Source organism: Mustelus asterias, chromosome 23 (genome assembly GCF_964213995.1).
Source record: "Mustelus asterias chromosome 23, sMusAst1.hap1.1, whole genome shotgun sequence".
Taxonomy (NCBI): Eukaryota; Metazoa; Chordata; class Chondrichthyes; order Carcharhiniformes; family Triakidae; genus Mustelus; species Mustelus asterias.
Window position 1 is genome coordinate 40,887,593 of NC_135823.1, and position 22,660 is coordinate 40,910,252.

General features: G+C 45.1%; 1 protein-coding gene across 1 annotated transcript in view; it reads right to left on the reverse strand.

Annotated features, from left to right (window-relative positions):
- The window catches only part of myo15aa (myosin XVAa), a 149,174-nt gene that overhangs the window by 2,724 nt on the left and 123,790 nt on the right, over positions 1–22,660 (reverse strand). The window contains 12 exon segments of the mRNA XM_078239875.1: positions 1,953–2,086; positions 2,657–2,790; positions 4,014–4,147; positions 5,834–5,994; positions 6,134–6,230; positions 6,715–6,792; positions 11,385–11,479; positions 11,694–11,824; positions 13,357–13,439; positions 14,586–14,659; positions 15,603–15,675; positions 16,740–16,796. Coding sequence (XP_078096001.1) covers positions 1,953–2,086; positions 2,657–2,790; positions 4,014–4,147; positions 5,834–5,994; positions 6,134–6,230; positions 6,715–6,792; positions 11,385–11,479; positions 11,694–11,824; positions 13,357–13,439; positions 14,586–14,659; positions 15,603–15,675; positions 16,740–16,796 — 1,251 coding nt within the window.

Consider the following 22,660-nt stretch of genomic DNA (forward strand, 5'->3'; position numbering starts at 1 on the left):
GGACGGAACATTCAGGCTCACAATGCTGCTTCTTGTCAACTTGACAGGATCCTCATATTCCAACTCCCCCATCATGGGGCCAAGAACAGAATCTGGGACCATTTTCCTTTCCTGAAGTTTGGATCCCCCCGATTCAAAGATTATTCCTTTAACTTGGATTTAATCCACCCACTACCCATCCTCCTGTGTGGAACTGGGATACAGGTTCCTTGCAGTGTGTCTTCCCATTGGAAATTATGAAGATGTTCAAAATATCTCTGTATATGACAGTGTGGTTAAAATGATTATTATCCCATGTAGAATATCCGATCCATTTATGTCACGTGACCCTTCCCATCTCTACTAATAGTGAACAAAAGGAACATTCATTTGTCATCGCCATGTTTCTTTGACAACCAATGGAAGGGGGGTGGGGGTCGCGTGCTGAGCTGCCTCAAAGAACTTCTGATCTGAATGTGGGGAAGCCTGGCGATTGATGGCTGGCTGCAGAATGTTTCCACTGTCACAATCGGCGGATTCCTCTGTGGAAGCCAGACTTCTGCCAAAGTATTAAAATGCCCTTGAGGCTGGATCTGGATAATGTTAAGGAAGATGAGGATAAACCCTGTGACAACAAGGAGGTAACCCAATTTTCCGAAAGTGGAAGTTTGGTCTCAAGCTGGCAGGGTCAGTGCAGGGAAGGTGGCCATGTTTCACTGTGTTATTCATCATGGCATTTCCCCAATTTGTTGCAAGTTATTGACCACAATGTTTTTCCAATTCCATGCTAGTTACTCATCACGGTATTTCCCCAATTTCTTGAACATATTGACAAAATGTTCCCCCAATTCCCCATGAGTTATTGATCACACCTTCACCCTGGTCCCTCTTGAATTTCTAATCACAACTATACCCAATTCCTTGAGTTAATAACCAGAGCATAGTCTACGGAGGGGAACCCAAAGAGAAAATATAACTTGAAATTAATAGATAATGATATTTTAAATATTTTGCACTGATGCCCAACACATTTGTGACTATGGAGAAACCAGTGGGAGATGCATCTGAGCATTCTGAACACTTACTTTGAAGAGGAAGAGATGTAATTGCTCAAGGCTAACAAATGGAGAAAGTGAATGTCAAGAGATGTGACTGACAACGTTACATTGAGGGGAATAAGACTATTGTTTAACTGCTGGGAGGGACTGGATAAAGAAAGCAAGACAGGTTTGCATTTATATAGCGTTTTTCAGAACCATTAGATATCTCAAAGCATTTACAGCCAATTAAGTACTTTTTGAAATGTAGTCACTGTTATAACGTAAGAAAGAACGCTGTTGATTTTCCTTCTGCAAACTTCCACAAACCGCAATGTCATAATAATTGGATAATCTGCTTTCTGTGATGTTGATTGAGGGATAAGTATTGGCGAAGACACAAGGGATAACTCCCCCACTCTTCATTGCAATAGTGCCATGGGCCCTTTTACAACTACCCACACAGGCAGATGAGGCCCCATTTTAATGTCTCATCCAAAAGATAACACCTTCAACAGTGCAGTGCTCCATCAGTACTTCACTGGAGCCTCAATTTTTGTGCTCGGGTCCTGGGGGAGCGGGATTAAGAATTTGGAATCTTGTGATTCAGAGACAACTATGCTACCAACGAGACAGCTGGCACACACGAGTGTCCATGTCCATGAACAGATAGTTGGTCACAGTTGAAGAAAGGAGATGGACAAATATTCTGGGGTTTTATAAGATCATCTTTATCAGAGACTATTTATCTGTAATTTTGCTCTGGTAATTCAATGGGTGGATGATAGTGGAGTTGCTACATGGGCTGTCAGAGGATACTCAGTTTGTGGATAGGCTCAGTGGTAGGTTTGAGTGCACAAGGAATGAGTTTAATGGACTTAATGAACTTGTCAATCTGTGGTTTTCAATAGACTTAAAATTTCTTTAGCAACTCACATGAGTCTCCTTGTTTAGGAAATTGAGTCCATTCTGGTTGATGGCCAAAATACAAGGGGCAACAATCGCACTGTTGCTGCTGCTCTGGATGTAGAAGAATGAAGATCCAAACATGGGGAATGCACTCACAAGCCCTTTGTGAAGAAAGAGAAACTAGTTACTGAAACAGAGTGAGAACATTGCCAATCAATCTCTTCTTATAGTGAAGCACAGGCTCAATGGGTGAGAGGGAGAATTTGGGATCACATATTAAAAAATTACAGATGATAGGCACATTTGAGTCTGGGAACAATGAGTCATTCTCCCCCGCCACCACCTCCCCAATCCAACCTGGTACCTTGCCAAAATGGATAGATTTCTGAGAGTAGACAGAATCCATGGAATATAACAAACACCATTCTTTCCCCATTCAACTTTCATGTGCAGGATTAAGATTGCCGTTGATGTTTCTCCCTTCCTCCAATGGCCAGAAGCATTCAGTACTGCACCGTAATGTCAGCCATCGCGATTACAATTTGACCCCAACTGTGATAGGAAAAACTCTGTTCTCTACTCAATATCTTCCACTGGAGGCTGTAACTCATGTCAGAATCATAATAATTGTGTACCATGTAGTGCATCAGGGTAAACTGCCATCTGTCGCAGAACTTGCCCATCTCCTGCGCCAGAAAACTGTGATGTGCCGAGTGAGAGTAGACACTTACCAAGGAACTGGGCTCTGGCCTGGTGAGAGCTGAGGGCTTGAACATGTTGTATATTCTGTGTCACCATGTTCAACCAGGGCTGTGGCCTTTGATGCCGGTAAATCTGTGGGGGGATGTAATCCTGCATCTCACGGCTTAGAGAAACAGAAAGAGAAAAAGTATGAGTCTCACACAGTGGGGTACGGCAACTTATTTTTAAATAAATTGAATGTTATCCCCAACATTTAAATACCAAACTGAACTCCAAAGGGATTTGTGGGTCTACAAATTCACCAAACCCCACATGGTCCTCGCTTGATGCTTCAATTTGCCCTCGTGTCCTGTGGGACACTGGGCCCTCAGAATCTGACCCACCCAGGAGAGTTCAGGTTAGGCATTTAACAGAGCAGGGATTAGACCTGCTCCACAACGGTATGTCAGTGTTAAGCTCCGTTCCTGTGTTATCTTAAGCAAATACAAATTATGTATAAACTACTGGTTTTCCTGTGGCATTACTCCACAGCAGTCAAAAGTCTGGGGTGCAGCTTGAGATGTTTGACTGCCATGTTGGCCTGTATTTTCAAACTGCTTGGAATTGCAGCAGAGGTTAATTAAAGATCATTTAAGGCCTGAAATCCTACTTCTGGTGCATTCTGCGATGTCACAGAGGAAGGTTGACCCCAAAGTCCCTCATATCATTGCAGCTTCTGCAGTAACTGTACCAGTTGCAACACAAAGCAGAGGTTGGATTTTCTATAGAGCTTGCAGGGGGAAAAACATTGGCTAGTCCATCAAGATTGGCCTTCTCAACATGATTGCTTCCTGGAGCAGGAATGTGTTAGTTCTGCTTCCTGCAGGAGCCTTGCACTGCAGGTACAGCACTGGTTAGACACAGAGTGCAGCTCCCTTTTTACCGTCCTATGAATACTCCCAAGGGCAGGTACAGTGCAGGTTAAATCAAGGTTAAAGTTCAGGAGTAATGCTCCAACTACACTGTCCAGTGATCTAATAGAGCCTGTCACTCAGGCAGTGAGATTGTGCAGTTGGCTTCATACCCCAATGCTAAACGTGCAATAACCGCACAGATCATTATGAATGGCACCACACAGGATTCCGGTCATGATTTGGGTAGAGAGAGAAAGGCAACACATCCATCCAAACTCAACAGTCCATGACAAACCCACCATCCATTGTTTAACTGATTTGTAGGACTGTTGCATGAGCCAATGTTCTAATGGACTGTGAGATCTGACTCCTGAACGTCTCTCCATAAGGAGGTTAATCAGATTCTATGAGTTAAAGGGACTGTAATTTCTGAAGAATTTCTGGACAGGTCTACCAGGTCTGTGCCTGTTAAAGTTTGCTGTGATGAACTCACATGGTGGGCAGGTAGACACTGTCCTTTGCCCGATGTTGCAGAGCTGCCAACTTTGACACTTGCTGCAGCTGACTGTCACTCATCATGTCCTGATTCAGGATATGCAAGAGTCCTTTCAGATAATCTGGAACAATCTGGATTGTAAAGAAAACATATTTATCTGTGTTATTTACAGGTGGATATCATACAAAACAAATATGAATTTCACCGGACAAGAAGCTCAACTGTATTCATTTTCATTTTGTCTCCTGATCTCTCATTACTTTGGCTGTCCATTACTGTCCATTATTATCTCCAGTCCCTAGTTTAATAAACAGTCACATACAGCTCTCCATTACTGCAATATCCCAGTCCCTGCTTTAATAAACAGTCACATACAGCTCCAGGGGCGGCACGGTAGCACAGTGGTTAGCACTGCTGCTTCACAGCTCCAGGGTCCCGGGTTCGATTCCCGGCTCGGGTCACTGTCTGTGTGGAGTTTGCACATTCTCCTCGTGTCTGCGTGGGTTTCCTCCGGGTGCTCCGGTTTCCTCCCACAGTCCAAAGATGTGCGGGTTAGGTTGATTGGCCAGGTTAAAAAAAAATTTGCCCCTTAGAGTCCTGAGATGTGTAGGTTAGAGGGATTAGCAGGTAAATATGTGGGGGTAGGGCCTGGGTGGGATTGTGGTCGGTGCAGACTCAATGGGCCGAATGGCCTCCTTCTGCACTGTAGGGTTTCTATGATTCCATTACTGTGATATCCCAGTCCCTGGTTATGACAGTCACATATAGCTCTCTATTACTGATATCCCAGTCTCTGGTTATGACAAACAGTCATGATGTGGAGATGCCGGCGTTGGACTGGGGTAAACAGTAAGAGTTTTAACAACACCAGGTTAAAGTCCAACAGGTTTATTTGGTAGCAAATGCCATAAGCTTTCGGAGCGCTGCTCTTTCGTCAGATGGAGTGGATATCTGTTCTCAAACAGGGCATACAGAGACACAAAATCAAGTTACAGAATACTGATTAGAATGCGAATCTCTACAGCCAACCAGGTCTTAAAGATACAGACAATGTGAGTGGAGGGAGCATTAAGCACAGGTTAAAGAGGTGTGTATTGTCTCCAGACAGGACAGTTAGTGAGATTTTGCAAGCCCAGGCAAGTCGTGGGGGTTACAGATAGTGTGACATGAACCCAAGATCCCGGTTGCGGCCAAGTTCTGCACACATGAGGACGGCCTCAACCAGGATCTTGAGTTCATGTCACACTATCTGTAACCCCCACGACTTGCCTGGGCTTGCAAAATCTCACTAACTGTCCTGTCTGGAGACAATACACACCTCTTTAACCTGTGCTTAATGCTCTCTCCACTCACATTGTCTGTACCTTTAAGACTTGATTACCTGTAAAGACTCGCATTCCAACCATTATTTTGTAAATTAAGTTTGTGTCTTTATATGCCCTGTTTGTGAACAGAACTCCCACTCACCTGATGAAGGAGCAGCGCTCCGAAAGCTTGTGTGGCTTTTGCTACCAAATAAACCTGTTGGACTTTAACCTGGTGTTGTGAGACTTCTTACTATGTTAACAAACCGCCACATACAGCTCTCCATTACTGATATCCCAGTCCCTGGTTATAACAAACAGTCACATACAGCTCTCCATTATTGAAATATTCCAGTCCCTGGTTTAATAAACAGTCACATACAGCTCCATTACTGTGATATCCCAGGCCCTGGTTTAACAAACAGTCACATACAGCTCTCTATTACTAATATCCCAGTCCCTGGTCATAACAAACAGTCACATACAGCTCTCCATTACTGCGATACCCAGTACCTGATTATAATGCACAATCACACACAGCTCATTCTCAAACTTGAGTGGTTGAAACCAGAGCACACGCCGGAAACAGAAAGTGAAGTTTTGATCAACTTGTTCCATCTCTGCAGCTACATCAAGGATGTAATCTTTCTTTTTCAGTGGATGCACATTTTGTCCTGAAACATAACATGGAGTATTGTCACATGGGACTGTAGCAGACAGTCCAACCACACTGCCGTCACACACAGACTTTCCCCTTACATTGCTCATATTCATTGGAAAAACAGGCACTAAAATGGTCTCTAAAGAGAGTACCTTTGTTGGTGATAACAAACACGGAATATTCATCTGTAGCCTCTGGGTTTTGAAGCCCCATTTCACTGCAAAAATCTTCAATTGCGTCAGCTGCAACCTGGACCAGAACAAAACAGCCATTCATTCTAATCATCAAGCAATTATAATGAGATTTTCACAATAGTTTTCTAAAGGGGGAATGGAAAGGAGGGACATGAGAGAAGAGGAGGCAAAAGAGAGAGGAAGGGGTAAGAGTTGGGGGAGAGAGCACGGGGGAAGAGAGATGTTAGCTCAGGAGACAAAGGGAGTTTGAGTAAGGGAGAGGTGGGGGGTGCTGGGCTAGGGTAAGGAGGGAATCAGGCAAAAAGAAAAGGGGGTGTTGGGTAAGAGGAAGCCTGGCAAGGGAGGGGTCAGGCAAGAGGAGAGATGGGGTGGTGTGAGAGGGATATCTTCTCATCTGATAATTAACGTTGCAAGCAGGAAGTTTATTATTTTATGCCCAATTTGTGGGCCGCATTTTGGGTACATTGTGCTAATATTTCCACCAGCTGTACTGCCCAATTCAAGGTGTCTTCAATTATCCCTTTCCATTCTGGACTCACTGTGCAGGTTTTTATCTTCAGATGTCTCTCCACGTTACCAGGCAACAAGAAGACTTGTCGTTTCGAGCTTCTCCCAGCCTGAGGGGGGAGGGAAGAAAGAGGAAATGTCATTCAAAACAATCAAGATAATGTAAATGTTTATTTAATTATCTTTTAAAAGATGCAATACGTTTTGTCAGAACCATTCCCTGAGGCAAAGCATTCTGTGCTGCAGCATTCCCTTTGGGTAAAGAGGTTTCTCTCAACCTCTCTCCTCGGGGAGAGTTTTAATTGACAAACATCACCACAGATTCCTCAACCAGAGCAAATAGCCTTTCCCTTTTCACCCCATCAATACCCTTCATCTTTTTAAACATTAGTAAATTTCCATAGAGATTTCCAATGGGAACTGTCCAAGTATCTTAAATCTCTCCTCAAAACTGATTTTCCCATCCTTGACATCATCCGGGTGAATCTACATTCTCTGCTGTCTCTGGTTAGGACATTCTTTCTATAATGGAATGTCCAAAACTGAATCCAGTCTTTAACTGTGAATTAACCAATGTTTAGTACAAATTCTACTTCAGTACTGTGTGGTCCAGACCTTTGTCTCTGGCTTGGGAAACACAAGTTGAGCCCATTCCTGATTTCCAAAACCTGAACCCATCACCAAACCCCATTCCTGCCATATTTTTATCTGATGTGGAGATGCCGGTGTTGGACTGGGGTAAACACAGTAAGAAGTCTAACAACACCAGGTTAAAGTCCAAAAGGTTTATTTGGTAGCAAAAGCCATGAGCTTTCGGAACAGGCTGTCCCTTCATCAGGTGTGTGGGAGTTCTGATTACAAACAAGGCACAAAGACACAAACTCAATTTACATGAATAATGATTGGAATGTGAGCCTTTACAGCTAATCAAGTCTTAAAGGTACAGACAATGTGAGTGGAGGGAGCATTAAGCACAGGTTAAAGAGATGTGTATTGTCTCCAGACAGGACAGCTAGTGAGATTTTGCACATCCAGTCAGGTTGTGGGGGTTACAGATAGTGTGACATGAACCCAATATCCCGGTTGAGGCCGTCCTCATGTGTGCGGAACCTGGCTATCAGTTTCTGCTCAGTGACTCTGCGCTGTCGTGTGTCGTGAAGGCCGCCTTGGCCTCAACCGGGATATTGGGTTCATGTCACACTATCCACAAAAGCTCCCAGACCTGCTTCCCAGCATCTTCTGTTTTTATTTCAACAAGGAATGAAAACTGGACAAACCACAGGGCATTGACACAGACACCAGAAATGGCAATAACACACCCTGCTCTGACTCTAAGGTCCTCCTTACTAACAACTGGCTTGTGCCAAAATTGGGAGAGCTGTCTTGCAGAATAGTAAAGCAACAGCCTGACATAGCATACTCATGGAATAATACCTTACAGTGTGCCAGACACCACTGTCACTGTCCCTGGGTATGTCTTGTCTCACCAACAGGACTGACCTACCAGAGGTGGTGGCACAGTGGTAAACAGTTGAGAAGGTGTTGCAGTAGAAGACCTCAACATTGACTCTAGACCCTATGACATCTTATTAATCGGTACTCCTCCATGTTGAACACCATCCATGACGTGCTGTGGGCCATCAGCAACCGCAAAATTATTTTCAACCACAATCTGCAACCTCATGGCCCAGCATATTCTCCATTTGACCATTACCATCAAGCCAGAGGATCAATCCTGGTTCAATGAATAGTGCAGGAGGGCATGCAAGGAGCAGCATCAGGTATCCCTAAAAATAAGGTGTTAACTTGGTGCAGCTACAACAGGATTACATGCACACCAAACAGCATAGGCAACATGTGATAGGCTGAGCTCTGCAGTCCTGTCACATCCAATCGTGAATGGTGGTGGATAACTAAACAACTCACTGGAGTAGGAGGCTCCACAAATATCCCCACCCTCAATGAGGAGAGTTCACACATCAGTACAAAAGACAAGGCTGAAACATTTGCAACAATCTTCAACAGAAGTACAGAATGAATGATCAATCTTGTCGTTCTCCTGAGGTCCCCAGAATCACAGATGCCAGAATTCAACCAACACAATTCCCTCCATGTGATATCATGAAGCGGCCAAAGGCGTAATGGCTTTTGGCCCAGATATATTCCGGCAATAGTACTGAAGACTTATGTTCCAGAACTAGCCATGTCCCTCGCCAAGCTGTTGCACTATTGCTACAACACTGGCATCTACCCGGCAATGTGGAAATCTGCCCAGTACTGTACACAAAAAGCAGGACAAATCCAAATTGGCCAATTCCCATCAGTTGACTCTTAACCATCAATAAAGTGATGTAAGGAGTCATTGACAGTGCCGTCAAGCAGCACTTTCTCAGCAATAACCTGATCACTGACACTCAGTTTGTGTTCTGCCAGCATCACTTAGCTTCTGACCTCACTACAGCCTTGATCCAAACATGGACAAAAGAACTGAACTCAAGAGGTGAGGTGAGAGTGACTACCCTTGACATCAAGGTGGCATTTGACTGAGTGTGACATCAAGGAGCCCCAGCAAGACTGTGATCAATGGGAATCAGGGGGAAAACCCTCTGCTGGTTGGAGTCATATCTAACAGAAAGGAAGACGGTTGAGGTTGTTGGAGGTCAATCATCTCAGTCCCAGGATATCACTGCAGGAGTTCCTCAGGGTCGTGTCTTAGGCCCAACTAACTTCAGCTGCTTCATCATTGACCTTCCCTTCACCATAAGATCAGAAGTTCACTGATGATTGCACAATGTTCAGCGTCATTCACAATTTCTCAGATACTGAAGCAATCTGTCTGGACAACAAACCTGCAGATCTGGATAACACCCAGGTTTAGGATGAAAAGTGGCAAGTTACATTCACACCACACAAGTTCCAGGCAATAACCATCTCCATCAAGAGAGAAACCAACCATTTTTCCTTGAGACTCAATGGCATTACCATTGCTGAACCCCCACTATCAGCATCCTGTTGGTTACCATCGATTGGAAACTGAACTGGAACAGCCATATGAAACCTGTGACTACAAGAGCAGATCAGAGGCTGGGAATTCCACAAGAAGTAACTCCCCTCCTGACTCACCAAAGCCTCCTCACCATCTACAAGGCACTTAGTCAAGAGTGAGATGGAATATTTTCCCCCTGCCTGGATGAATACAACTCCAGCAACACTCAATCTTGCCACCTTCCAGGACCAAGCAGCCCACCTAATAGACATCCCATCCACCAGCTCAAACATTCACTCTCTTCACCACCAATGCACAGTAGCAGCAGTATGTTCCATCTACAAGATACACTAGAGCAACTCACCAAGACTTTTTCCACTGCATCTTCCAAACCCATGACCTCTCCAACATAGAAGGATAAGGGCAGCGGATGCATGGGAACACCACTACCTGCAAATTCCCATCCAAGTCACTCACACTCCTATATTACCATTCCTTCACTACTGCTGGGTTAAAATCTGGAGCTCTCTACCTAACAGCACAGTGGGTGTACCTACACAATATGGACTGTCGCAATTCAAAAAGGCAGCTCACCACCACCTTCCTGAGGGCAATTAGGGATGGACAATAAATGTTGGCATAGCCAGCAGTGCCCACTTCCTATGAATGAATAAAAAATAAATTCTTATTTCTCCATTCAAAATATATGACCTCATGCTTACCCATATAAAACTGTGCAGCCCATTCTGTGACATCCTCCTGGAAGATTTTCAGTCCTCCTCCTCAGCTGGCACACCTCCTTCTTATGAGTTGCCCGTACCTGTCTAAATCATCTGTGTACACTAAGAGCAAGTGAGCATTCTGTACTGACCACTGGGATCATTACTTTCAACTCTTCACCAACTTGAACAACATCTGTTTATTGTACCACTGACGTCAATCAATTTTCTATCCAAACTGCTACATTTGCTGTTATGCCTTCAATTTTCTAATAAGCCTCGTATTAATCATATGTAAATGCACCCTCCAATCTAATAGATTATTGATAGCCAGGTTTTGACTGAAAGTTGGCTTGTGTATAGCGTGCAAGAAACAATACTTTTCACTGTACTAATATATGTGACAATAATAAATCAAATCAAAGTGTGCACTGACATTTTGAGCCTTACCAAGGCCGAGCCACATTACCTGCCTTACCAAAACACTGCAGTGACAGGACACAGCTTATCACCAAAATTTTGGGCACACTTCTTCTTTTGCACACCTCACATTGTTCCAACCCTCTTCAAAGTTTTCAAGGTTCATTTTATTAGTGTTATAAGTAAGCGTACATTCACACTGCAATGAAGTTACTGTGAAAATCCCCTAGTTGCCACACTCCGGCACCTGTTCGGGTACACTGAGGGAGAACTTCGCATGGCCAATGCACCGAACCAGCACTTTCAGACTGTGGGAGGAAACAGGAGCACTCGGAGGAAACCCACGCAGACACGGGGAGAATGTGCAAACTCCACACAGACAGTGATCCAAGCCAGGAATCGAACCCAGGTCCCTGGCGTTGTGAGGCAGCAGTGCTAACTCCTCTGCCACTCTTGGATCTTCCTTGAAATTCTTGTGTTTGTTAGAAGAGAAGAAGGTAGGAACTGATTGCCAAAAAGAGGAGATAAATTAACAAAAAATCTCAGTGAATGAATTGAAGAGACATATTTCACTGACCACCATAGCTTTCAGCTCCATGCCATCTGGGAACTGGGTCCTGCCACCAAACTGGAAGGTTTTCTTCAGGTTGTGATCACAAGCTTTAGCGATTCCTGCACACAAAGGTCAGAATGAGGCTGTTAAACACTGCTGGTGCACAATAGGTCAGAATCAGTGTATTAAACAATGCCATGCAGAGTAGATCAGAATCAATCTGTTAAACAGCGCTGCTCTACATATAGTTATGAAAACAAAATGGAGAAGAAAAATCATAAGCAAGGAACGTATTCACAACTGAACAAAGTACAAATAGATAAAAAGGAGTACCTTGAAAACTGGAACCAGGCATCCTGCAGACAGACTCCAGTAATTTAAAGAGGAATGGTTTGAGCACTTCTGAACACTTGTAATAAGCGGTGAGGATGTAGAGCAGCCTCCAACCTCTCTGAATACTATCACTGCAACAGACATTGGAATAACTTCAACAACTCTCTGATCTCATGAACCTGCTTACTGCAGGTGATCAATTCCATAAACTGCTCATGTCCCTTAATCACCTTTGCTGCAAGGTGGTGGAGATGCTGGCGTTGGATTGGGGTGGGCACAATAAGAAGTCTCACAACACCAGGCTAAAGTCCAACAGGCGAAGCCTGATGAAGGAGCAGCGCTCCAAAAGCTTGTGATTCCAAATAAACCTGGTGGACTTTAACCTGGTGTTGTAAGACTACCCTTGCTGCAGACATAGAAAGAAAGAATTTGAATTCCTATAGCGCCTTTCACATCCTCAGGACACTTTACAACCAATGACGTACTTCACTGTAGTCATTGTGTAATGCACAGAAACATCCCACAAGCAGCAATGTGATAATGATCACATAATCTTTTAAGCGATGTTGGTTAAGGAATAAATATTGGTCAGAACCAGAGAGAACTCCACTGCTCTTCTTTGAATAGTGGCTGTGGAGTTTTTCAATCTGCGCAAGAGGACATGCAGGGCTTCGGTTTATGAAAGGCTGCATTCGTTGCCAACACTGTGCATGCACGGTTCTACTGTTTTACTCCATTACATCACTGTGAGCAATAGAGTAGGCCATAAATAAACAAGAAGCAACATGGCAGCACTTTTACTCAGTGTATTTAGGGAAACGATGGTCAGGATTCCTGGCCACCCACCCCAGTGAGCTCCGGATGAGGCTGCCTGCCTCAGCTTGATGACTGAGGTTGAACTTGGGAGCTTGGCTCCTGCCTCCTGCCCACTGGTTGGTGTGTCTGTCAATCAAACCACCGTAAGAAGTTTAACAACACCAGGTTAAAGTCCAACAGGTTTATTTGGTAGCAAAAGCCACACAAGCTTTCGAGGCTCTGAGCCCCTTCTTCAGGTGAGTGGGAATTCTGTTCACAAACAGAACTTATAAGACACAGACTCAATTTACATGAATAATGGTTGGAATGCGAATACTTACAACTAATCCAGTCTTTAAGAAACAAAACAATGGGAGTGGAGAGAGCATCAAGACAGGCTAAAAAGATGTGTATTGTCTCCAGACAAGACAGCCAGTGAAACTCTGCAAACCACCACCATAGCATTTAGTCAAAAAAGCTCTGGCAATCTGGGCACAGCGGAGTAATGTCAGTGGATTTCTGTGCATGCTTGGCCATCTTGTGCAGCCGTCTTGCGTTGGCAGGGCACCGTGTTTAACAAATCATGCGTGGGAGTGGACCCAACATCTCACGCACCACAAACAGGATCTTCATCGGCAAGTCCAAGACTGGGCTATTTGCTGCAGCTTGGATCCTACCTAAAGGTAATATGAAGGGAAGACAATTGTGGGCACGTACTGAACGCTTGCCATCTTTCTCCAACTACCATTCTCGGAGAGATTTCTATCTAACCAGCAGCAGTGAATGTATTACGGCCGAGGCCAGGCCATGTTCAATGCTCTGTGTTTGGGTGGCTTGGGGCTATGACTGGCAGATGGTGTTTCCTTACATTTTGGAGCTGTTGTTGTCAGTGATCTGTTTGATAATCTGACAGTAGGTTTCATCTTTCATCACCTCGTGTTCCCCGCACAGCTACAAAAGACAGAACAAAATCAAAGCAAAGAGTCAAACTCCTCACTAAACAGTTGGCAGAAATCTGGCACAGGGATCTTGCATACAAAGTTTGACCATCCCACTCTCTCTATACTGTTGTGCAGAGGACCAAGCAATACAGGGAGAAATCAGGAATGTCACAATAATTGAAGCATCACTGGTTGGAGGTAGTGATCTGCCCACTTAGAATCATAGAATCCTATAGTGCAGAAGGAGGCCATTTGGCCCATCGGGTCTGTACCGACCACAATCCCACCCAGGCCCTATCCCTATAGCCCTACACATTTACCCTAGACACTAAGGGGCAATTTTTGCATGGCCAGTCTACCTCACCCTCACATCTTTGGACTGTGGGAGGAAACTGGAGCACTCGGAGGAAACCCTTGCAGATACGGGGGGAATGTGCAAACTCCACACAGACAGTGACTCAAGCCGGGAATTGAACCCAGGTCCCTGGTGCTGTGTGGCAGCAGTACTAACCACTGTGCCACCGTGCTGCACTTGTTGCTGTTCTTTTGGCTGTCGGTTCATTGGAGCCAAGTTAGAGTAGGAAGGGTGGAAATAGGACACACCAGAGGGCAACATGGCCCAAAAATGCAAATGGTGTCACAAAGATATATCCCGTTAAGAATCAACATGGACAGTGAGTTGACACATTGACTTTTCATTGCTGCGAGTTGTTACTCAGTCTTAGTATCTTGCAGCTTCCTTTCCCTGTCAACAGTTGTTTAGTAAACTCTCCATAGAAACCCTACAGTACAGAAAGAGGCCATTCAGCCCATCGAGTCTGCACCGACCACAATCCCACCCAGGCCCTACCCCCATATCCCTACATATTTACCCACTAATCCCTCTAACCTACGGAGATCCGTCAAATCTCCAACTCTCCTCTTTTTTTTTCTTCTTCCTCTTAAACACCACATTTCTTTGCTCAGCCGGCTGCCAAGTTTCCCTCAAATCCAATTGCAATCACCTTGCAATTTTAAAGGTGAGGTTTCTTAAAGGGCCCTTAATCACTCTGCAACACACAATCACCTACTTATATGTTGTGTGAACATACAAGTACAAACTCAATCACACATACCAACACATGCACATTGCACAGGCATGCAGGTCTCCCTTTACCTTAAGGATGGTATAGACAGTGTCTTGTTCCATCTGTCCTTTAAGTGGATGGTCCCCCATAAATTTCATGATAGCTGCAGTAGAGAAATATGTGACAGTTCTCAATAACTGGCTGTTGTGGAACTTGGCTCTAAAGATCAGAAAGCACCAGGTACAATTCTCAGTCCTTTGCTGAGCTCAGATTGATTTCAGGTATAAGTGGTCCTCAGCACCTGTAGACTTGTCAGAAACAAATCAACATTCCCACTCCTGACTTCCTTCAGAAATCACTGCTGGAAAGACAACGTCAAGTGTGATTCCAGACAGTAAAATAGTGTGTGAGGACACATAGCGCTCACTCGCCACCTATCCCTCTGATTGCACCACATCCTTGATCCATCTTCACAGGCCAAGAGTCATTGACCCTGCAAGGTCGAGAAGGGAATCTGATGTTGTAACACAACATTTTAAATGGGTGAAGCACTCAGTAGATGAAATAGCTTCACCTTCAGAGACATTGGAGAGATTGAGGCTTCAGCGTCACACGGCACCAGACTGGAAGGCCAGTCTACCTCATCTCACCAGAAAAATGTCATAGTCTCTTCTGCTGTTAACACAGGCCTCTTGATTGGAGGGGGTGAGTTTGGGTGAGAAGGTGAGGGGAGGGTTGGGCGACAGAGTTAGGCAGAGTGTCAGGAGTGAAGAGGTTGGGGTGAGGGGTCATTAATGAAGCGTCAGGGCAGAACAAGGGGTCGGGACAAAGGTTCTTGGTCGGGACAAAGGTTCTTAGCCATGCGATGGGCTGGGATGAGAACCCTCACTGCCCTGTCTTCAATGCAAAGACTGACAGGTGATGAATGGGTCACTTGGGTGACTTGAGGCTGTGAGGACTGAGGACCAGGTCATAACCCTTTGTGAGAAATGGAGTTTTCAGAAGTGGGGAAAATTGGAAGAAAGAAAGAAATCTGGAAAGTGACACAGTGAATATAGCCAGAGTGACGTTTTATTTCATAAACAGAAATCCGAGCTAATTCTTACCAACAAAGATCTCAGCTGCTATCTTGTTCATGTTCTCATCGGAGAACTCAATCAGGGACTCTTGGATTGGAGTCTATGGAAGAAATGTGAGAGTATCAGAAATAAGAACATGTGGCTTCCTCTGGTTATTAAACTTGCTTATCTTAAGATAAAGTATTTTGCAAGTATTTTGTTTCATGAGTTAGAAAGGTTTGTGTATTATTTCCTGTCAACCAGATAACACAACTTTGTATTTCCACTGTGTGCTTTTTAAAAATAATTTCATGCGATGTGGACAAGGCCAGCATTTGTTGACCAGCCCTAATTGCCCTTCAACTGAGAGACTTGCCAGGCCACTTCAGAGGGCAGTGAAGTGTCAACCACATTGCTGGTATCACATGTAGTTCAACCAGGGGGTGTGCATGTGTGTGCGTTTCTGATACCGGCAGCCTGGGGTCAGGAATTTAATACATGATAGAGGAAAACACGAGGGGTGACGGCCACAAACGCCAATCTCTTGTTACACGTGGCCAACGTGATGGGCTTCTTGTTATCTGTACATATTTGTAAAATCATGTCTAACCATGTGCAGCAATGAAGATTTTCTCCATCGCACACACCTTTGGAGATTTAATTCAGAAGTGAAATTCAATTAAAGTTCAATGTAGGGTTTACATGCAGGGGAGATTTTAAAAAAAACTGTGGGAGGAATGAAGGCAGCGGGGTAATCCACTCTCCCAAGGCGAGTAATGCCCACAGAGTGGGATCCAGGGTACTGGGGCAATACATGGTGGTAATCCCACTCTTCCAAGGCCGTACTAGTGTTCAGAAAGAGTGGGTCTGTGCAGAGTATTCCAATCTTTAACCCATCCAAAAAGAGCTCTTGTGGAATTGTATCTAATGGAAAATGGCAGGCTTCAAACAATCTCTGTTTAAAGTACCCAGTTTTGGCTTCACATAGCCAGTACACCCCGGCCTTTGATATTCCATCCATTAGTTACGGGGTGGCCCGGTAGGCAGGCCCAGCTCGTCCTGCCTGTAATTCCCATCAGTGGTGAGTTCCCTTTAATGCTGGCTTCTCTGGGAGTGCAATTTGTCCAGGAACAGGCTGCTGTGCAGTCATCATGGGGGTGGGATAGAGAATTGAGCATCCCTTACCTTTGTGTACTTCACCATCTCAGCTGGGTCCTTGGGATCTTTGCCTTTTTTAGATTTCTCTTTGTTGAACTCACTGTAAGAACAATACATCCATATCCAGGTATTTTAAGCCTGGTTTTACACTGCATGTTTATTTTTTGCATTGTTTACAATTGTCAAATAGTTATTTTTTCTTAGTTTAACACTTCATGAAATTAGGATCTATTGTTTCATATTTTCTTCTTGTCTCTGGTCTCCTGAAGATGCTGACCTATATCTCAGTACCTCTGACACTCTGGGTGGGATTTTCCATGCAACTGCGGATGTAGCCCACCATTGGTTGGCAACAGGATCGTCTGGTCCCACCATTGTCAATGGGGTTTCCCGTTGACTGCACCCCTTGCTGCTGTGAAATCCACGGCGGGGATGCACCGTCGGCGGGACCGGAAGATCCTGCCAGCTTGAACCGGAAGATCCCGCCAGCTTGAACAGCCGTAAAGTTCCAGTGTCTCTCTTTAAAAGCAAGGAAAGCTCAACCAGGATAAAGGTCGTACTGAAGGATAGGGAAGATAAAACATGTGTTGTTACAAATGCAAGGTACCTTTAAGGACATGGTGCCAGAGGTTAGAAGCCAATTTGTGGCTAAGTCAGGCTGTTGTCGGTAGAGACAAGGGTGTCACTTCATTTTGAGTATTGAGATAGAGAAAGCCCTTGGGGGAGCCCCAAGCTCCTATCTCCAAATGGACACAATGAAGGCAATATGCATGTGGTTGATAACAAGACAGCATTGCGACGCGCAGCTGTCTGAGTCTGCGCAGGCATGAGGGACATCATTTGCAGCTGTGTGGAGCAAGTGCAGAATGGGATGCCCAGCCACTTGTTATCTCATGAAGCACTGGCTCAGAGGGGCTATTCAAGCCGGCGGGATCTTGGAGGGTCAAAGCCGCTAGAGTCTGAGAGTCAGTAAAGGAAGGCCGAAGAAAAACAGGCACATTTTAAAAAACAAGCGATGTGACAGTGGGCGGGGAGCTGAAGGCAGGAGGTGGCAGCAGCTGCTGCCGTCCTGCAGGCCACACTGCCAGTCTTCATTGCTAATAAACCTCCCACTTGCTGCTGATTCAATCCTTAAATCTCTCCACCTCCCAGCCTCCATGCCTGGGGAGATTGGAGACAAAGGTGAGGTGCGGTGATTGGATCTGTGTCATCCACTGGTGTTAGTTAATGTGTTCGAAGCATCAGGAGCAAATGCAGAAAGGCACTCTCCTTTAAAAGTGACTTATAGGTTTTTATTACTTCTCTTAAATAAAATTAAGTGTTTCAGGGTTAGTCTGATTATATTAAACACCTCATTGTTGGGGCAATTTGGGGCTTTTTCTGAGTATTGTTGCAAAGGCTTGTGTGGAAAAATAAATGACCTTACTCTTCTTGTCATTATTTGAAGTGCATTTGATGCTGGTTTTTTTACTAGAATTGGGGATGGCGGGTGAGGGTGAGGTGTGGATTAAGGGGCTCAGAAACAGGAGGCGCACCAAGGCTTCTCTCCTGAATCCATCGCAAAAGGGTTTGTCAAGTCTGCTAATGGCTGCATCCCAGGGAAGGAAGGAAAAGTGAGTCAGCCACAGCGCTTGGAAGAATAAGGCTGTGTAAGCTCTGAATATTGTTAATCACATGCAATCTTTAACTGTTTAATAGAATGGATATTCATAGAAATCGTAGAAACCCTACAGTGCAGAAGGAGGCCATTCGGCCCATCGAGTCTGCACCGACCACAATCCCACCCAGGCCCTACCCCCACATATTTTACCCACTAATGCCTCTAACCTACGCATCCCAGGACTCTAAGGGGCAATTTTTTTTTTTAACCTGGCCAATCAACCTAAACCGCACATCTTTGGACTGTGGGAGGAAACCGGAGCACCCGGAGGAAACCCACGCAGACACGAGGAGAATGTGCAAACTCCACACAGACAGTGACCCGAGCCGGGAATCGAACCCGGGACCCTGGAGCTGTGAAGCAACAGTGCTAACCACTATGCTACCGTGCCGCCCTAAAAAGCTGTTAAAACAAGTCAGCTACCTAAGGAATTATTTTTAAAGGAATCCTTCAGAATTTTACCCAATCTGAACATGGGTAAAATTGTGTGAGATGACATGGGGCATGTGTCCTAACATCACCACACATGTGTGTAATATTGAGGTTGGCAGGCGTGCACAGAATCATAGAATCCTTACAGTGCAGAAGAGCCCATACGGCCCATTATGTCTGCACCGACTCACTAACAGAGTATCTAACCCAGGCTCTCTCCCCCGCCCTATCCTCATAACCCCACATATTTCCCATGACTAATCCATCTAACCTCCACATCTTGGGAACCTGAAGGGGCAATTCAACACGGCCAATCCACCTAACCTGCACATCTTTGGACAGTGGGAGGAAACTGGAGCACCCGGAGGAAACCCACGCAGACACGGAGAACATACAAACTCCATACAGACAGTCACCCAAGGCCGGAATTGAACCTGGGTCTCTGGAGATGTGAGGCAGCAGTGCTAACTACTGTGCGACCGTGTCGCCTGTCGGAGCCACACCTGCCTATAATTCAAGGGCCAATTAAAGCCATTAAAAAGCACAGATGAACACAGATTTTGGAGGTTTGCCAGATTTCCTATGGTTGCACCAGCTTTTAAAGCTGGTTCACCTACAAATCTGTGGCAATGTTCTAACAAAATAAATCAGTCTGTACTGACCATGAGGAACATTGACGTTAAAAAATATATTGGTCTTGAAAATTCATGGCTGTTTGGCATGTTGCCACTGTAATTATATGGGGAGGGTGGAGGGTTTGTCTGAGGGTAAGGGGCTCTCTAAATGTCAGACTCCCCATGACCCAGGCCTTCATAATGACCCAGCATACAGATGCTGTAGGTTTGTCATCGGGGTGGCCCAACAGACCCGGCAGTAGCTGTAGACTATGACCAGATCACTGCATAATTAAAACAGTTTTTAAAAAATGAATTCTTCGACAAAAGGCGGCACGGTGGCACAGTGGTTAGCACTGTTGCCTCACAGCGCCAGGGACCCGGGTTCAATTCCGGCCTCGGGTCACTGTCTGTGTGGAGTTTGCACATTCTGCCCATGTCTACATGGGTTTGCTCCGGGTGCTCCGGTTTCCTTCCACAGTTCAAAGATGTGCAGGTTAATCCCTTTAGTATCAGGGGATTAACAGGGTAAATATATGGGGTTACAGGAATGGGGCCTAGATGGGATTGTGGTTGGTGCAGACTCAATGGGCCAAATGGCCTTCTTCTGCACTGTAGGCATTCTATGATTCTATGAACCACACCTCATTTGCATCCCCCAGCACCCCCCTCCTCATTTTGCACCCCTCCCCCTCCAGCTCCACCACAGCCATTGCCACGTTCTGTCAGTAGCAGGTAGACCAGATGCACCCTTGATGGCATGGGTGTCACCACATTTGCACATTCTGCTGGAGCTCAGTAGAATATGGGTTCAAATCCCACTCCAGAGAGTTGATCATGTGGACTTACAGTCTGGCGCAGTCCTGAGAGAGTACTGAACTGTCTGTGATGCCAGCGTTCACGTGAGACATTGTTGTTTATAGAACAGTACAGCACAGAACAGGCCCTTCGGCCCACAATGTTGTGCCGACCTTCATCTGAAACCAAGATCAAGCTATCCCACTCCCTACCATCCTGGTGTGCTCCATGTGCCTATCCAATAACCGCTTAAATGTTCCTAAAGTGTCTGACTCCACTATCACTGCAGGCAGTCCATTCCACACCCCAACCACTCTCTGCGTGAAGAACCTACCTCTGATATCCTTCCTATATCTCCCACCATGAACCCTATAGTTATGCCCCCTCGTAATAGCTCCATCCACCCGAGGAAATAGTCTTTGAACGTTCACTCGATCTATCCCCTTCATCATTTTATAAACCTCTATTAAGTCTCCCCTCAATCTCCTCCGCTCCAGAGAGAACAGCCCCAGCTCCCTCAACCTTTCCTCATAAGACCGACACTCCAAACCAGGCAGCATCCTGGTAAATCTCCTCTGCACTCTTTCCAGCGCTTCCACATCCTTCTTATAGTGAGGTGACCAGAACTGCACGCAATATTCCAAATCAACAATAGCCAAGGTCCTGTACAGTTGCAGCATAACCCCACGGCTCTTAAACTCCAACCCCCTGTTAATAAAAGCTAACACACTATATGCCTTCTCCACATATATATGTCTGTTTATGGGAGTTTGCTGTGCGCAATGTGGCTGGCCGATGCGTTTTCCACATTATAGCACTGACCACACTTTAAAAAGCATTCTGGGATGTCATGAAGTATTGGAAGTTGTTGGAGAAATGCTTATTTGTGATTCTTTCTTTCTTCGCTGATATAATACACAAAAGGAACTCTCTCTCCAACTCTTTTCCCTCCCTCCTCCACATCCTTGCCGCGGCCCCAAGGTTTAATTGGATCAGTAGCAGATGCTGTGCAGGACCTGTAGATTTTCAAGGCATGCTTCTGCACCACTATATACAAATACATGAAGTCAGTGAAGGTTTTAAGTCCGGACCATGTCATAGCTGCGTATTAACACCAAATTTGTTTCCATGTTGTAGGACCTAATCTGTTTCTCCACTGGAAATTTAACTGAAGTTACCAAAGTCCTGGGAGTTACCATCGGATGCCTGATGCATTCCCACTACAGTCCACACTGTCAGGTCAACTGGTAGACGCGTTTCGCGTTGGGTGGATCTTAACTGTCCACCCAGCCTGAAATCGCCTTGAGAACGTGATCTCGCCCAGGAGTGGATTCTACGTCTGCTTCCAGACCCACCGACTTCACATGCATGCCAAGCCTGAAATTCAGGTCAATGTTTCTTCTTGTGTGGAAGATCAATATAAAATAATCACCAGAAATCCAATCGAGAATTCAGAAGAAACATCTTTACCCGTGAGAATGTGGAACTTGCTCCCACAGGGGATGGTTGGACAGATGCATTTAAAGAGAATCTAGAAAAGCATTTGACAGACGTGGGGTTAGAGGGCTACGATGACAGATTTAGATGAGGGAAGATGGAAGGAGGTGCAGTGTAAACACTAGCATGGATTGGCTGGGCCAAATGTCCTGTTTTCTATGTTATGTATCCTGTGTAACATCTTGTCACTGCTATAGTTACTCAGCACCAGTTAGTGATTTTTCAACATTACAGCAGTGACTACATTTCAACAATACTTCACTGACTGTAAAGCATTTTGGAATATCCTGAGGTTGTGAAAGGTGCTAAATAAATGCAAGTCTTTCTTTCTCTCTCCTCAGTGCTAACACTGAATTTTCTGTGGGATTTTTGCTAGTCATTTTATTATGTAACTGCCAATTAGTGATCTGCCAACCTATTGCTAGGAATCTCTGGTTAGATATGTGTATTAAATATTTGTGTACATGGCCTTGAATGTGAGAGGTTGAGTTTATATCCAATAAAGAGTCTTTAGTGCATGCTTGTGATCTGGCTTTTTCCTTGATGCTTTGGCAAGAAATCATTCATCCAAGAAAATTGAGGTGATCCAATAGTGGCTTAGCAAATTCAATTCATTTTTATCCACCCTGGTTAGTTTAAGACTGTTAAATGACGTAGGCAAAAGACATATGGCACAACCCACAGTGCAGATCATACATCTGGGTGAAGACGGCATGGTGGCACAGTGGTTAGCATTGCTGCCTCACAGCGCCATGGGTTCAATTCCCGACTTGGGTCACTGTCTTTGCGGAGTCTGCACGTTCTCCCCGTGACTGAGTGGGTTTCCTCCAGGTGCTCCAGTTTCCTCCCATTGTCCGAAAGATAGTGTAGGTTAGTGGGGCTTTAGATTGGTTTCACTGGTCGGTGCAACATCGAGGGCCGAAGGGCCTGTACTGATCTATGTACTT